Source organism: Furipterus horrens, unplaced genomic scaffold, assembly GCF_987537825.1.
Source record: "Furipterus horrens unplaced genomic scaffold, mFurHor1.1.pri manual_scaffold_17, whole genome shotgun sequence".
Classification (NCBI taxonomy): Eukaryota; Metazoa; Chordata; class Mammalia; order Chiroptera; family Furipteridae; genus Furipterus; species Furipterus horrens.
This window is the reverse complement of record NW_028327187.1, coordinates 118,326,628-118,343,617: the sequence shown is the minus strand read 5'-3', so window position 1 is coordinate 118,343,617 and position 16,990 is coordinate 118,326,628. Positions and strand designations below refer to the sequence as shown.

General features: G+C 57.6%; 1 protein-coding gene across 1 annotated transcript; it reads right to left on the bottom strand.

The window, feature by feature from the left end:
* Positions 1-161: 161 nt before the first annotated feature.
* Positions 162-11,787, bottom strand: ARSL (arylsulfatase L). The gene is made up of 9 exons (XM_090264178.1): positions 11,381-11,787; positions 10,747-10,868; positions 8,820-8,942; positions 7,725-8,148; positions 6,313-6,449; positions 5,425-5,559; positions 3,344-3,506; positions 2,507-2,628; positions 162-517 (listed from the first exon to the last, which is right to left on the bottom strand). Exons 1-9 carry the CDS (start codon positions 11,623-11,625, stop codon positions 162-164), a joined length of 1,827 nt encoding a protein of 608 aa, XP_090120304.1. The 5' UTR covers positions 11,626-11,787.
* Between the last annotated feature and the right edge of the window lie 5,203 nt (positions 11,788-16,990).

The following is a 16,990-nucleotide window of genomic DNA, read 5'->3' as shown; positions in this document are numbered from 1 at the left end:
TTGATTTGGGGGCGTCTGTGGCGTTCTGGTTCCTTTCTGATTACAACGGGCCTCTTTCTTCTCCAACCACACGGGAGATTGGAGCTCACAGGGGCGTTTTATTCGGTCCCCAGTGAGGAAATGCAGGCCCCAGCCACTCAGGGTTCCCCGGCTGCTGGGCTTCACGCGCCCCCTTCGCGGTCACACCAGCACAGGGGGAACACACCGCAGCAGGGCTGCAACCATGGCCTCCACAGGTTGCCACGCGTGTCCAGCTGCAGGGGGACGGGGCTGAGGGTCCGGCGGTGCTCGTCCACGGCCTGGGCCACTCTGTCCACCACCTGATAAAACGAGGGCTCCGTGGCCGGGGTGAGGGCGTGGGCCTCGGAAGGGTCTCTTGAGAGATCAAAGAGCAGAGGCGGGTCGTGGTGGACCACGGCGTCCCCGGAGCACGGGCAGACCCCGCTCCCGTAGCAGGCACCCGCTCCGTCTGGGTGGAAGACGGGAGTCACGTAGTGGACCTTCCAGACGGCTCCTCCTGGAGGGAGACAAGAATGGCAGAGGGTAGTGGAGAGAAATAGGGTGTGCTGCTGGACAGAGGCCCGGGTGGGAAATGGGGGGAACGTCCACCCAAGAGTCAATGGAGAAACAGAATCGGCATGGCCACGCAGTGGAATAGTACGCAGCCCTGAACAGGAGCGAGGCTCTGGCTCAGGCTGCAGCGTGGGTGGAGCTTGAACACAGGATGGTGCATGGCATGTGATTCCGTGTATGGGAAAGATCCAGAACAGGCAAACCCATGGACAGAGAGGGTGGGTTGGTGGTCTCCAGGGAATGGGGGCATGAGTGATTGATGGTGACGGGGTCTCCTTTTGCAGGGTGAGAATGTTCTGGGATTAGACGGTGGTGATGGTGATACAGCCCTGTGACGGTGCAAAACGCTGCTGAGTTGCACACGTGAACGTGGTAGGTGAACGGGGCTGCCTTACGTGTTTGCGTCTGTCCCTTCCAAAAATTCACCTATCGGAGGCCTGACCCCCGGGTGGGAGGTGGGGCCTCTGGAGGTGATTAGGGTTAGAGGAGGTTCTCCAGATGGAGCCCCTGGGATGGGGCTCATGTTCTTAGAAGAAGAGAGGCCAGAGGCCCCCCTCGGAGACGCATCCAGCCGCAACCCAGGAGAGGTCCTGCCGCGTCCCAGCCACGCTGGCGGGCGCCTTGACTGTCCAGCGTCCAGAACTGAGAAGCAGGGTCTGCGGTGGACCCGCCCCCGCGTCTGGTCCGCGGTGTTCCGTCTCGGCAAGCCCAGCGGACTAAGCCCCTGAATCACACGTCAATGAAGCGGCTTCAAAGAGCTTGTGTGCGCGGGAGTTTCATCCATGCCTGCTCAGAGGCTTGCCGAAGCAGTAGGTGTCCTCGGTGACATTTTTTTGCAAGAGACTCTGTGGCTACGAAGGAGCAAGCGTGGGTGGGGAGAGCTGCTGCCCCTAGACCTAGTTCAGCCCCGGAGCCGTCTTGGCCAGGAGAGACTAAGGTGCCCCCCAGCCTGTGTTCTGAGGTGTCTGCTGTGTTGGGAGGGAGGACCCAGGCCCCCCGTAGCACCCTTTCCGCCCCTGCACGGGCAGCCGCTGGGCGGGCGCAGAGCAGGACTCTGGTGGCCTGGCCTTATGCAGGTCACAGGCACCCAGAGGTTCAGGAACAGAAGGACAAGGGGAGCCAGGAAGGTGGCTGAGGCTGGCACCTGGGAAGGAGAGGCAGAGGCACCCCCACATGCCCAGCAGGCGTGGGCCACCAAGAGCTCCTACGCGGAGGTTGGGGCGACACCTTCCTCCACGGCCTCGGAGGCAGGACAGGGAGACGCGGAGAGGCTCCTTGACATGTGGAAGAAGGGAAACCGAGGCAGAATAGTTCAGGAAGGCCCGGCAGTTAACAGCAGTTTACAGGCAGCTGGGGAATCACGGGGTTTTATCTTCCGCAAGCAAGGACGCTTGGGACTGAATGGTTGACGCAGGCCGGGCCACTCCCGAGCAGAGTGGCCTCGCCCCCGGCCCCTCTCCAATGTTGCTTTCTAAAAATAGAACGAGGCCTGGCTGGTGGGGCTCCGTGGACGGAGCGCCGGCCTGCGCCCCAAAGGGTCGCCGGTTCGATTGGGAACAGCCGTCCGGGGGAAAAGAACAGACTTGTTAGGTTAGAGACAGGCTTGCACACGCATGCACATGTGCGAGTACGCATGCATGTGAGTACGTGTGCATGTGTGCCAGTGCGTGTGCATGTCCGCGTGCCTATGAAAGTACTGTGTGCAAGCGCGCATGCATGTGCGGGTGCGCGCGTGTGTACGGAAAACCCGCGATGTAACGCCTGCGCCATGGGTAGCAGCCGCCCCCTACGAGGAACAGCTGGAAGGAAGCTGCTGGGAAGAGGGGGGATCCAACCACAGAGCAGACGAGGAGCCCGTGGGAGAGGTCAGCCGCCCCCACGCGGAGGGCGGGGGACGGAAGCCCGCGTGGCGCTGTCACCCCCGCCTACTCACGGTCGCGCGGGTGCCAGCGAGCGGCGTGCAGGAAGCTCTCGCAGTAATGCAGCAGGAACTCGTGGTGCGCGCGCGGGCCGGTGCCCAGCAGCAGGGGCAGCAGGTCCCGGCCGTCCGTCACCCTGCGGGGCGCGGCCGGGCACTGAGGGGCGCGGCGCACGGACGGGGGGGCGCGCGCGCGCGAGCCTCGGCCAGTGTCAGGGCGCACGGGGGTGGCCGCTCGCCTCCCCAGCTGCCCGCACACCGTCCACGCAAAGCTCCGCAGCAGCCAGCTCGCTCGGGGTGCTACCTCCCTCCGACCTGACCCTGCACCCCCAAATAAGCCACCGTGTCGCTGGAACACCGTTTTGTGGGGGGATGATTTTTAAACGTATGTCAATATATAATATACACACGGAGTAAGTAAAACTATATAAAGTATACATTATAGAGGGGCTTCCGTAATTTAATTATGTATTCATCTCTAGGCTGTTAAAATTATGAAAATAATTTTATTTCCTGGCTCGTTCTCCCCAGGTTTTGTAGGCATATTAAGGGAAGAAAAACGGAAACCCTAGAAAATTTCTGTACCGCCCGGACGTGACAGTGATTCCTTATGCTGGATCGTTAGATGTTCTCCTTGATGGGCCCCACTTCCCAGCCGGGAAAAGACAAATTGGCTATTTCTTGGGTATAAAATGCAGTGGACACCTGACCCCAGTGGGCATTGAGAGGGGCCTGGAGTCTCCCCAGGTCCTGACTTCCCGACCCCTGGCCTCGCACCGGTGGCAGCCCCGTGGGGCAGCGATGCCGCCTCCAGGCAGCACACCGGGAGTGCCCCCCTGCGCCTCCCCGTACCTGTCCCGGGGCACCTCGCCGCCGCCCAGCTGGACCACGGTGGGGAAGACGTCCATGAGGCTGGTGGGCTCCGGGACCACCCTGCCGGCGGGCAGCACCCCGGGCCAGCGGAATATCCCGGGCACGCGGATGCCGCCTTCCCAGCCGCCCATGCCTTTACCACCTGTGTTCACAGAGGAGCAGAAAAGAGGGGGTTTGAAATGAGTTGTGATTTAACCTTTCTGCTTGTTTTTAAACACATTCTCTCTCCCTCTCTGTCTGTCTGTCTGTCTCTCTCTCGTCCCCGTTCTCTCTTCCTCTGTCTCCCTCCCTCTGATTCAATCGTTCCCCGGCAGAGGTTAGATTTTATAGGCTTTATATTTTGCCTGTCGACCTCCTATGTCAGCCACGGACAGCAAACCATTTCCCTCCAGCTTCTGACTTATCCGACGCATTCTTTGGGGCTCGTTACCTGCCCGGTTGAAAGCATAATAGTCCATCTCAACATTCTTTTTTTTTAAATTCTGAAGTGAGGATAGGTTTAGTGTTTAGAGGGGACGGGAGGGAGGGAGAGAGAGAGGAGAGGCATCACTATGAGAGACATCCATCCGTCGCCTCCTGCATTCAACCCGCAACCTGGCTTTGTGCTCTGACTGGGGATCGAACCTGCAACCTTTTGGTGCACAGGACAGTCCTCCAACCCACAGAGACGCCCGAGCATAGACATCTCAGAATTCTTCGTCATATCTGCAAAGTCCATTTTGCCCCTGAAGAGATTAAAACATGGAGCATTTGGGGACCGTGACCGTGTCTCCCAGATGGTCACGGGGCCTCCTCTAAATTTTGTGGCTGAGCCTTAAAAGTTCCACATCCTTGATCTGACCATTTCCAGGGGCACGTGGGTTTCTAGTCGCTAAGACTGGGTGACAGTCGGCACGCAGCTACCGTTGCCTGTGTGTGCGTGTGTGTGTGTGTTAAATCCTGCAGATGGGAGTCAGAGAAACGGAAGGAGAATCTTCATGGGACTGTGGTACCGACCTGCCTGATGGAACAGTGGGCAAAACCACGTGAAGAAACACAGACGTGCATGACGTGGAAAGGCTTTAGGGGAAGAGTTAGACGCCCTATAGGATGTCCATATTTATATAGACTATTCCCCTTTATGTATGTCACAGAATGATGTCTGTTAAACACATAGCCAATGTCAGACTAAAATTCACCGGTATGAAAAAGTAAACTCTCTAGCTAAAAGACTCTTCAGCCACATCACTTTGGCCGGCATGTTGGTACATCCAATAATGCCTTTATAATCCATAGAGTCCCAATTTGAATAGAATCCAGCCACCACGGGTGTCCATCCTCCCTGAATATGAAGTTCAAACCTGAGTGCATTGCCAAGTGGGCAGATGTACAAAAGCTGGTCTATTTGTACAACGGAATATTACTCAGCCATGAAAAAGGAATAAGACAAAATACATGATGCAATATGGATGGATCTAGAAAATAGTATGCTGCCCCGGCTGGTGTGGCTCAGTGGATTGAGCGCCGGCCTGTGCACCAAAGGGTTGCCGGTTCGATTCCCAGTCAGGGCACATGCCAAGATTTCAGGCTGGGGGGTTCATGAGAGGCAACCACACATGAATGTTTCTCTTCCTCTCTTTCTTCCTTCCCCTCTCTCTAAAGATAAATTTTAAAAAATTTTTTAAAGAGAAGGAAACATTATGCTGAGTAAGAACAGTGACACAGGACTACATATGGAATACTTTCACCTACATAAAATGTTCAGAACAGGAAAATACAGAGAGATGGTAATGTTAGTCATTGCCAGGGTTGGATGCAAGGGAACATGAGGGGTTATTATAAATGGGGACCGGAGTTTCTTTTTAAGGGGATGAAAATATTCAGTGTTTCAGTAGTGGGGATGGTTATACCATCCTGTGAACATACTAAAAACCAGCAAAAAAGAGTCAAAGCGAGAGGGAGACAGGGTACCTTCTGCCCTCAATCGAAAAGCAAGGTTCTTGGTGCCTCTCTTAAGGGACATAACCCTGTCCCCGCGGCAGGGCCGGGAGCCGGAGCGAAGACCGATCCGTCAGCCTTACCTTTGTAGATCCCGTTCCAGCCCCCGTACTGGTTAGTCCCCAGCTGAGCCTCCAGGGATCCCCCGTGATCGGAGGTGAAATACACGAGCGTGTTTCCGGTCAGACCCTCTGTATCCAACGTGTCCAGGATCTGCCCTGCAAAGAACGGGGGCGTCCGAGCCGGTCCAAGCGGAAGACGGTCTTACACCAAATGATTCGCGTGGGCTTTAGCATTGGGGGCCTCCTCCGAAGGAGCCTTCAGCGTTAGAGGATCATGGGGAGATGATCGTGGAGTTCTGCGCATGCTTGATTTAACACAGATGCTTCTTTCTGTAGCCCTTGTTCTGCTTCTAAAAAAGTTTGACGCAAACCGCAAGAGTCTGTTATAGAAGGAGTGAAATCTTAAAACGGAGAAAGAAGATTATTACGAGAGGGAGAGAGAGAGAGAGAGAGAGACAGGGACCAGGAGAGGTTAAGGAAGGAGGCTGAGTCTGGAACGGGCCACGCACACCCGTGGGAGAAAAACAGCGTCCAGCGGTGCGTCTGAGTGGTCCAAAGTCCCACAAAAGACGTCTTCACATGCATCTTCCTGGCCCGGTTGTTTGCCATAACCCAGGTGTCCGTCAGTGGGTAACTGCATGCAGGTGGGCGGTAGCCACCCAGCGGAATATTACGCAGCCGTGAAAAGGAAGACCCTCCAGGCAAGGGCGACCTCATGGATGGACCTCCAGGGCATGGCGGGGAGATAAATAGGCAGGTGTACATTGGAGGACTTTAGACCCTTAACGACTCACGAGGTCGTCATCCTCACGCTTGGGTCTTCTGTGCGTACCCTTAACCTGCCCCGCCGTCGCGTGCCTGCTCCCTGGCCCCCGTGCTGGGTGAGGAGGCCCTGACAGAGCCACTCACCTACCATCCAGTCCATTTCCTGCACGTTGTCACCGTAGAGGCCGTGGGCGCTCCTCCCGAGGAACTTCCCGGTGGTGACGAGAGGCGTGTGGACGTGGAGAAAAGACACGAACAGCAGGAATGGTCCCGGCTTATTTCTGCAAACAGAGACGGCAGGGCCAGCGTCCGTGTGTTTTGGGGAACAGGGAGACGGGAGCGCTAGAGCCCCAGAACAGCCATGGCAATGACCTCAGATATTCGTCTTGGTGGCTCCGCCCACCTGGAGCAAACGTGCAAAACTCTACACGGAAGACGGTTCTTTGAGTATCTTTCACGGGGTGACCTTCCCCTTTGAAAGGCTGTCGAAAAATCGATGCTGGTTTTGCGCAGCTTGAATAGCATTAATTTCTATACCCAACACCCTGCTGACACACTGAAAGGAAGACTATCAGTTGGGCCCTGTGATGTGACGTTGATTTCATGCAATCCTTTCTGTATGGGTTTCCACCTCAAACCGAAGCTTATAGCAGAAGGGATGTTGCGTCGTGGGTGAAATTCAGGGCGTGACATTTTTATGAGAGAACACACTTTAAAAATAACGTGCAATGAGCCCCGGCGGGTGTGGCTCCGTGGACTGAGCGCCAGACTGCGAACCAAAGGGTCGCCGGTTCGATTCCCAGTCACGGCACGTGCCTGGGTGGTGGGCCAGGTCCCCAGCTGGGGATGTGAGAGGCATAGACTTTAATACGAATTCTTCAAGGGCAGACGCCAAGGCGGAGGCCTTAGTCTGAATCGGGGCCCATCCGACGCACCTGTTTCAACGTGCAAACGAACCCTCAGCTTCTTACCTCACACGCAGAGCAGGAGATTCCATCCAGACCTCTCCAAGAATGTTCTAGAACATGCCCACACCCTCATCGCTGGAAGTTGGGGCTGGATGGTGTCCCCCGCTTTACCGGAAGCCCCTTGGGGAGCACAGGCCTGCCTCTCTGGGTGGTGGGACCTTTCCTCATGTCCCTCTCGCTTTGACATAGTTCCCCCGTTGCTCAGATTGAAATTAGTCTGAAGGGAACCTCGGGGCACCTTGGCCTCGATGACGGAGATTTGAAAACATGTAGACATTTTTTTGTAACGGGTTTTGAGACGATCCATCGGGTGATGCTAGTTAAATGGGGCCTGGGGTGGTTGGGGGGCTCATGGAAGGGGCTTCTCCCCGAAGGAAAAGGGGAGCCCAACTGAACTGTCCCTTGTTTGGACGGACACCCTGTGGCCGAGCGGAGGGGACATCACTCATGGCTCATTGGACTGAAAACGTCTTTGGGGACCCAGTAGCGTTTCCCCGTCTGAACACCCACGACAGAAGGAGAAGACCTCCGAGCGCGTTTTCGTCACGACCCAGCGCGGGAAGAGGACGCCGGCCCTGTGGCGCTCACCTTTTGACGAAGGACGAGACCTCTGCGAGGAGCAGCGACGTCGTCCTCGAGAGGTTCATGGGCTGCTCCGTGATGCTGCGGTTTCTCATCAGGAAGCAGTCCGCGTGGACGATCAGGACGCCCACAAAATGAGAGATGATAAAGCAGAAGAGGGCCACCGCGCTCGACCACACGGCCGGCGCCCACGAGCCGGCCAGGAGGCCGCTGCGTTTCCCAGCCGCCAGCGTCAGCCCCAGGAGGGCCATCGTGTGCGCCCCGACGCGTAGCCTGCGCTCCAGGGCTGCCCGCTTCTCCGACACGTCCCAGCGGGCGCAGTCTCCCATCATGGAGAAGGGCATGCCGTAGAAATGGTCGAATCCGTGGCGGACGGGGTGGTGGCAATGATCGTTGGAAGATTCACAGTTGAGTCCCAGGTGCCATTTTCCTGAAAAGCAAACAGAGTGTCGGGGTGACACCCGGCTTGTCACCCCTTGGGAGGCATGGACGGTGTCCTTCGGTTTATTTTATCGTAGGCAGGACCGCGTCCGTGGACCTAGGAAAAGGTAAGAATGCTCTTTGCGGGAGCAGAGAGAGGGACGGGGCAGTCACATTTCTATTCAGAAAACCGAGAAAACGGTATCATGGAAATAGTTGGAAAATGGGTCAAATGACATAAAAGGGAATGTTTTTTATTATGGGGTGGCTATTTCCCGAACATCTACTCTGCCCCACGCAGCCTGGGTCATCACGTCAAGGCTGCATGCGTGAAATTTTCCCTTGATGAAAAAAAAAAAAGATTTTTAAAATTTATTTTTGGAGCGAGGGGAAGGGAGGGAGAAAGAGAGGGAGACAGACATCCGTGTGTGGTGGCGTCTTGTGCGCCCTCAACTGGGGACCTGGCCTGCAACCCAGGCCTGTGCCCTGCCTGGGATTTGAACCGGCGACCTTTCGGTTTGCGGGCCGGCGCTCCATCCACGGAGCCACCCCAGCCAGGGCTGCGTGAAACTTTCTGTCCGGTGGGAAAGCCACGGCATCACAACCGACGCACTTGCAAATCTGTTAGCTGAATATACTCTGGAGAAAATTACCGTCGTGGAGGCTGGAAAAGGAACGCACCTACGAGTCCGGTGGCGTAACCTCGGCCTTTCAATATCCTCGCGAACGTGGTCTCGCTGGCCGGGAGGCCTCCCGGGACGCCCGCCCACTGCAGGACGCGCTGGCCGCGGCTGGACACCATGCCTGCTGGCGGTCATGTTTGCAGAAATGTTAGCACCCAGCATTGCCCGGTGTCCTTCGTGGTCTACGTTTAAACTTAAAAAGTAATTTTGGAGTGTTTCAGTGAGAGCTGACATGCGATGGGATTAGTGTCGGGGGTACAACATCGTGGTTAGACATGCAGAGACCTGACCAAGCCGTGTCCTGACGGTTCCCGTCCCCACCTGGCCCCGCACGTAGTTGTGACAATACTATTGGCTGTGTCCCTGGGCGGGACTTGACGTCCCTGTGGCTGATCTGTGCCTGCAGCCTGTGCTTCTCGGTCCCTTCAGCGTCTCACGCAGCGGCCCAAGCCTGTCCCCTCAGCCAGCTATCCATCCGTGTTCTGTATCTAAGAGGCTGTTTCTGCTTTGTGTGTTTCTATATGTTCTTCTTGAAATGGCACATGTTAATGAAACCATGCGGCGTGTGTCTTTTTCTGTCTCACTGAGTTCGTTTAGCCTGATATCCTCTAGACCCATCCATGTTGGCACAAAAGCTAAGACGTCATGGATATTCGCACCCAGTCCTTTACGGATGGGCGGCGTTTAATCCTCATGATGAGTTTGAAATTTAGACTGTCGTTGGGTGAAACTCTCCATCCCTTGAAACTACCTTGAAAAGGGACTTCTGACCCGCACTTGCAACCTCGGTCCTATTTTGTGTGTGTGTGTGTGTGTGGCAAATAAAATGATCCATGAATTGAAAAAGCCGCTGAGGAGACTTTGTGTCCGGGTCTGTGAAGGTTGGAAACAGACAGAATGAAGGGGACAAGGAAGCATTAAACATGGCTGGAGGATGTCATCAAATGCTCGGTACAGGCTAGTGGTCCTTAAACTGGTGTGCACGTTGCGATCACGCGGGAACCGTGCACACAGTCGGACGCCCGGTCCGAATCCCCATCGCTGGAGATTGTGATTTTATGGAGCGGTGGATTTGGGGTGGGATGGGTGACTTGGAAGGATTGAAAGGTCTCTCCAGGGGATGCTAAGGTGTTGACAAGGTCACACATGTTCAGATGGACAGGAAAGAATGTAAACAATAGAAGTGTATTGTTGTATGACATTCACACGTCAGCATTCCTAAATAAAGTTTCCCGGGGACACACCGAGCCCGTGGGTGTACGGAGGGTCTATACATGCTTCCAAGCTACAATATGGTTGAACACGCACTGCCCTCAAAGCCAGAAGGACTTCCTAACCTGGCCCTTCGCATAAAACACGTCACGTCCTTCCTCCGGCGGCTACTCACGTCCCAGGAAGCCATCAGACAGGCCAATCCCTGCGCAGGTCCCTCCTCCACAAGGCTCTATCGATCAGTCAGTTCACTGTCCTGATGTCACTTTGGGGCACCGGCTCTGACCAGGCAGCACCTCACGGTGGGTGTGCACACATACAAGGATCCACCAGTCGCCCTGGCTGGGTGGCTCCGTGGGTTGGAGCATCGTCCCGTACACCAGACAAGGCCACCGGTTCAATCCCCGGTCAGGGCACATACCTGGGTGGCGGGTTTGATCCCCAGTTGGGGCGTGTTGGGGAGGCACCTCATTGATGTCTCTTTCCCATGTTGACTCTCTCTCTCTCTCTCTGTCTCTCTGTCTCTCTGTCTGTCTGTCTCTCTCTCTCCCCTTTCCTCTCTAAAACCAATCAAACATATCCCTGGGTGAGGATTGAAATATGGGGGACCCGGACCACTCTCTCGCACGGCACGGGAGGATCCATATTATAACGGCTGAATCAGAGGAAGTAAAGGCAGCCGGTCCCCGTGAAGAGACACAGGACGGGCCCACCTGATCGCAGCGGGTATCTGCCCGTCAGGAACGCGGCCCGGCTTGGGGTGCACACCGAGGCAGCCGCGAGGTGCTGGGTGAGCCGCACGCCGTCCTCCGCCAGGCGGTCAATATGGGGCGTCCTGCGGGTGACACCGGGGGTCGTTTTATTCCTGAGCCACCCACCAAGACAGCTTTTCTAATAAACATGTGCCGGTCACTCCTGAACCCATGCAGGTTGTTCTTAAGAATGACCAAAGGCTGTGGCAGGCACGTCCCTTGTCTTCTGAACCACTAAAGAGATTCAGCCGGGGGCTCCGTGGGTTGAGCTCTGGCCTGCGCACCAAAGGGTCGCCGGTTCGATTCCCAGTCACGGCACAAGGCTGGGTTGCGTGCCGGGTCCCCAGGAGAGGGCGCACAAGAGGCAACCACACATGGATGTTTCTCTCTCTCTCTCTGTCTCTCTCTCTCTCTCTCTCTCTCTCTCTGTCTCTCTTCCTCCCTCCCTCTGTTTAAAAAATGAAAGATGACGGACACGTGGGATGGATCTGTGTGGGGACCGTGCTGGCTGAGGCGGCGGCGGGATTGGGGACACCACACGCTGTGGGCGTCCGCGGTCAGTCCTGACGGGGAGAGTGGACCCTGTCTCTCTTGCCTGATGGTGCTGTTGCCATAGCAGCCGAGGTCTCCGATGCCGAGGTCGTCCGCCATGAGGAGCAGGATGTTGGGGCGGGAGCCCGAGCCCGGCCTGCCGTCCGTGGGAGTCCAGCCCAGCACGCCGAGGCCCAGGGCCAGCCAGATCCTGAAAAGCGAGCTGCCACACCAACGCTCACGCTCGCGGGGGGTCTCCGTGTCTGGGGACCGGGACTTCATGGTCCCATGGTGGCGGCGTGAATGCATCTCTAAGGCATGTCTTTTCCCCAGCTATGGCTGTCACCCAGGGGTGCCCACAGAGAGGGACAATAATCTTCCCATCCCCGGGGCCAGGGAAGGAAGATGCCCCGTGGGCTCCTTGGAAATGCAGAAGGCCACCTAGTCCTGGGACCGGAAAGACGTCCGACGTCCCAGGAGCGCTGGGTGCCAGCTGGGCCCAGAAGCCCGCCCGCCTTAGACGCCCCCAGACCCGGACGCCTCCTTGGAGAGGGAAGTCACCCCGGATGGGCCCCGGCGGGGGCCGCAGGGCGTCCTTCGGTGCATCAGGAGCCTCATGACCTGCAGCTCTGTGCTCACAGAGGGACACCCCGCTGGTCCCCGCGTGTCCCCCCAAAGACAGGCGCGGGCCGGGGTGGCGGCCGGCTCAGGGTGCCGCCTTACCTGGAATGCCCCGCCGGGGACATGTTCTCTCTCGCTTCTGAGTTCCTAAGAGGAGGACAGAGAGCCGTCACCGCCGGCCACCAGACAGCAACGCCATCGATGAGTAACGCAGGCGACCGTGCCCTCGGGGAGACCCTGAGGACCCCTGGTGTGATCAGCACGACCTTAAAACAACGACCCCACGCTCTGCCTTACGGACAACGCGTGGGGAAGGTACCACGTGTGTGTGTGTGTGTGTGTGTGTGTGTGTGTGTGTCCAGGGTCGCAAGGTGAATAGTTTGGGCTATTCTGCCTGCGGAGGAGGGGGGTCACGGGGTGGGGGATGGGGGTCACAGTGCTCCCCCTTGGCCGTGGCGGTTTGAAAGCCGTCCCACACCAGGCAGCCGTGATGGCGGGCGGCTGTTTCCCGACAAAACCTGATTGACAGGAGCACGTGGGGTGTGTGGTGGCGGTTTCTGGTCCCCCCTCTGGCGGTTTCTGGTTCCCCCCTCTGGCAGTTTCTGGTCCCCCCTCTGGCGGTTTCTGGTCCCCCCTCTGGCAGTTTCTGGACCCCTGTGGCAGTTTCTGGTCACCCCTCTGGCGGTTTCTGGTTCCCCCTCTGGCGGTTTCTGGTCCCCCCTCTGGCGGTTTCTGGTTCCCCCCTCTGGCGGTTTCTGGTTCCCCCTCTGGCGGTTTCTGGTCCCCCCTCTGGCAGTTTCTGGTTCCCCGCTCTGGCGGTTTCTGGTTCCCCCCTGTGGTGGTTTCTTGTCCCCCCTGTGGTGGTTTCTGGTCCCCCTCTGGCGGTTTCTGGTCCCCCCTCTGGCGGTTTCTGTTTCCCCCCTCTGGCGGTTTCTGGTCCCCCCTCTGGCGGTTTCCAGACCCCCCCTGTGGTGGTTTCTGGTCCCCCCCTCTGGCGGTTTCTGGTTCCCCCCTCTGGCAGTTTCCGGACCCCCTGTGCCGGTTTCTGGTCCCCCCTGTGGCGGTTTCTGGTCCCCCTGTGGCGGTTTCTGGTCCCCCCTGTGGAAGGGGCAGCGTCAGAGAAAGCAGAGCACAGAACGGAATGGCGGGGCGGTCTCTGTGACATCACCTCCCGCCTCGTTTGCTACATGCACCCAGCACCGACGCTCGGGAACCCTGTCCACGGATGGTTTCGTGACCCGAGGAACCTTCCCTTGTCCCCCGGTCACCGCTGGCCGCCTGCACAGCTGTGGTCATCTTGCGAAGCCAAACGCCTGTCCTCACCCCCCTGGCACCCCCGTCTTGCAGCCACGGACCCTGTCAGCTCTCCCGTCTCTGGGCCCGACCCCCCCGGGGACTCAGGGGACCAAGCCGCCGCTGGATTTGTCCTGCTGGGGGCTGGTGGCCGGGATGCGGGGTGTGTCCTGGCCGCCTGACCCGGGCCACAAGCGTTTGGACGTCCCAGCGAAACAGCAGCGAGCGGCCGGGCTGAGCACCCCTCCTCTTCCTCGCTGCCCCAGTGACGCACGTGCCGTCCTTAACTGGCTCCCCTTTGGTGATAGGGGGGGCACCGGTCTTCAATCATTACCTCCTGGGGCGTCCCACATCCGTTATATGAGGCACAGGGCACATGGATGACATAAAACACATGGATGTATCGTATCCTCTAAGGGAGCTATGACTGTGTTCATTGCATTTTCCCCAGAAAAAGCAAAGTGGACGAGTGCGTCCATCTGCAGAATGGAATGCTACGTTGCCGTGAAAAAGGAAGGACGTCTTACCCTTTGCGGCCGCGTGGATGGCCCTGGAGGGTCTTGGGCTCCGTGACGTGACAGACAAGACCGCAGGGTGTCCCTCCTCCGTGGGGCCTAATGAGCCGGCCGAACGGAGGGACAAAACAGAAGCACAGACGTGGGCCCCCGGACAGACGGACAGTGTCAGAGGGGATGGGGCCCCTGGGTGAGACGAGGGAAGGCAGCAGGAGCCGCAGAACACGTGGGCCTGACCCACGGACATGGACGACCATGCGGGGACGGACACACAGACGGGGTGTGAGAAAACCAGAAGCCACAGGAAATAGAACAGGGGTGGGGGGCGGCAGAAAGGGGGGGCGCGCACTGCTTACGCGGGCAACCTGGCCGCTGGAAGCCGATAAAGCCTGCACGTCTCACGCCCACACGGGCATCGCAGACAGCGAGAGCGTCACGGACACCACACGGGTGGCCCAGGGCCCGCATCGGAATGCTTCTCCACGCGAACACGTGACCAGCCACGGTGGGCCGGCCGCGAAGGGGTTTGCACAATCAATCCTGCGCCCCAAACCCTCCCGTGGCCAAACTGGAGTGCGCCAGCACACGCGTGGGATGATGATACGTAGCCCGTGTGACCTGTCCGTGCTCCCCGGGGTCAGGAACGCAGGAAGGAAGGAAGGAGAGCCGGCCGTGTCGCCTGCGGCCCTGTTCCCAGCGGAGCTCAGGACGGCCACCCGGTGTCCCTGCGCAGGCAGGACGCGCCTGCGGGTGCCCCCGAGGGAAGGCAGTTACCTGAACGCTCGCCCCAGCCAGCCTGGGCCTGGAGGACGTCCCCGCGCGGCTGCTTGTCCCGGGACCGTCTGCTGCCAGGACACAGTCCCCTGCCGGCTCCGAGCGGCCCCCTCTCCGGCCGGGCCACGCCTGTGCGCGGCAGATTAGCTCTCCAAACAAACACGAGCTCCTGAGGAGCCAGGGAACGGCCGGAAGGAACTCTCCGGTCGCCAAGGGTCACGGCTTGTCCCACGCAAGGCGCCTGTCGCCGGCCCGGGTCCCCCCGGAGGCCAGACTGCCTCTGTTAAACAGTGACTCCTTTATTCTCCAAGAGCCTCAAGTCCTTCTGGCTTTCCTTCAACCCCCAAAAAAGGCGCAGGGTCTGGCTTCTCGCCAGCGCCGGGCAGCCGTGGCCTTGAAGGTTTCGTAGGGATTTTCCTTCCTTCACCTTGGACCGCGGCTCAAACACAGAACGAAGACACCAAAGCAGGTTCGAGGACCCCCTGCCGTGACCGCTCCCCGGGTCCCCGTGTAGCAAAGCAACGCTCCAGCCGCGCCACGCGGAAACTTATTTGGGGCTGGCTGCCAATTCTTTTTTCTTTTTTAAAAATTTATTCAGAAGCATTTTTTTTCCGCCGGACGAATGCAGAGCATCTGTTTTAGGCAGCGTCGGAGGGAAAGATGATTCTTTTCAAACACGTTTTCAAATAAAAACGGCACTCGTCCAGGTGCTGCACCCCATGAAGAAAATGTTGATTTGAAAGCTCTCCGTGTGTTTTTATACGCAATGGCCTGTGTGCTGTACGGTTTTTAGTAGAGACGCACGTGGGTGAAAAACTATCGTATCGCGAGCTCCAGAGCTGGGACGGTGGTTTGTGTTTTCTTTTTTATTCTCCCCCGAGGCTCATGGATTTGAGAGAGAGAGGAAGGGAGGAGGGGAGAGAGGCAAAGACACATTGACACGAGAGGCAAACATGGACTGGTTGCTTCTTGTCCGCGTCCTGAGCGGGGACCACACCTGCACCCCACGCCCGTGCCCTGAGCAGCGCTGGAAAGATTCTTGACGGAGCTGACAGACTCAAGGAGCAAAGAACAGGGGCCCTTTCCTTCGGAGTAGCTACCGCTGCAGGGCACGCGTGCCCGGTGCTCCTGCTCACGAAGGAAGGCGCTCAGAACACTTCTCATTCTTTCTGCACGGCTCTGACCGACACGCACACACATGCACACACATGCACACACACGAAAACACTTCTAATGCTTTCTGCACGGCTCTGACCGACACACACACACACACACACATGCACACACACGAAAACACTTCTAATTCTTTCTGCACGGCTCTGACCGACACGCACACACATGCACACACACGAAAACAGTTCTAATTCTGCACGACTCTGACCGACACACACACATGCACACACATGCACACGCACGAAAACAGTTCTAATTCTGCACGACTCTGACCGACACACACACATGCACACACATGCACACACATGAAAACACTTCTAATTCTTTCTGCACGGCTCTGACCGACACAGACACATGCACACACACGAAAACACTTCTAATTCTTTCTGTGCGGCTCTGACCGACACACACGCACACACATGCACACACATGAAAACACTTCTAATTCTTTCTGCATGGCTCTGACCGACACAGACACATGCACACACACGAAAACACTTCTAATTCTTTCTGCATGGCTCTGACTGACACACACGCACACACATGCACACACAGAGACTCACACATCGTTGGGATGCCTATGAAAAATTCCCAGGTTGTCTGAAGTTCACGCTCCTTGCCCCAAGTTCAGCGCGCACAGTGTGATCTGCCCACCCTGTTGGTATCCGGGGTCAGGTCATTCTTCGCTGCGGGGCGTCCTGTGTGCTGTTCCGCGCTGAGCAGCGTCTCTGGTCTCCACGCACCGGCGGCTCACGCTGCCGTCTCTGTCCCAGTTCTGACAACCGAAAAGGCCTCAACACTCTGCAGAACGCTGCTCGGGGCAGACCCACCGTGACTGAGCTTCCTTCCTTCCTTCCTTCCCTCCTTCCTTTTCCTTTGATCCTACGTCTGACGCGGCCATTTCCCTGTAAGCGTTCTAAAGGGGCGACCTTGACCGCGCCCGTGTAGAACAGGAATGTTTCCGAGGTGTCCCGCGCAGGAAGATGAAGGTCAAGTCCGTGTTCCTACACGCGTGGCCTCGTCCTCAATGTCATTAAAAGGGGGAAGCAGGGAATGGGCCTGTCAGGGCCCCACGGATGCTTGGCTTCCACGAGAAAACGCCCCAAGTCTCGGGGACCTGTTTATGACAAGCCCGTCCAGGCCGTTTTTAATCTCAGCCGCGTTGGAAACAGGCCCCAACGAGTCGTGTGCAGATGCTGCCCCGTTCCCTCGGATCGCGGCTGGATTTGCTAACGTCTCTGGAATGTTTATCCTTCCCCTAGTTCTGAAGCGGGACGGGTTTCTGGGCCGTAAATACC

Bases quoted from the DNA above. Each gene is read 5' to 3' on its own strand.
- ARSL (XM_090264178.1), bottom strand. From the start codon at position 11,625: ATGCATTCACGCCGCCACCATGGGACCATGAAGTCCCGGTCCCCAGAC. The intron at 8,943-10,746 runs GTGGGCCCGTCC...GACCGCCAGCAG, and splicing joins CAGATACCCGCTGCGATCAG to GCATGGTGTCCAGCCGCGGC. The intron at 8,149-8,819 runs GTGCGTTCCTTT...TTTGCTTTTCAG, and splicing joins TTACGCCACCGGACTCGTAG to GAAAATGGCACCTGGGACTC.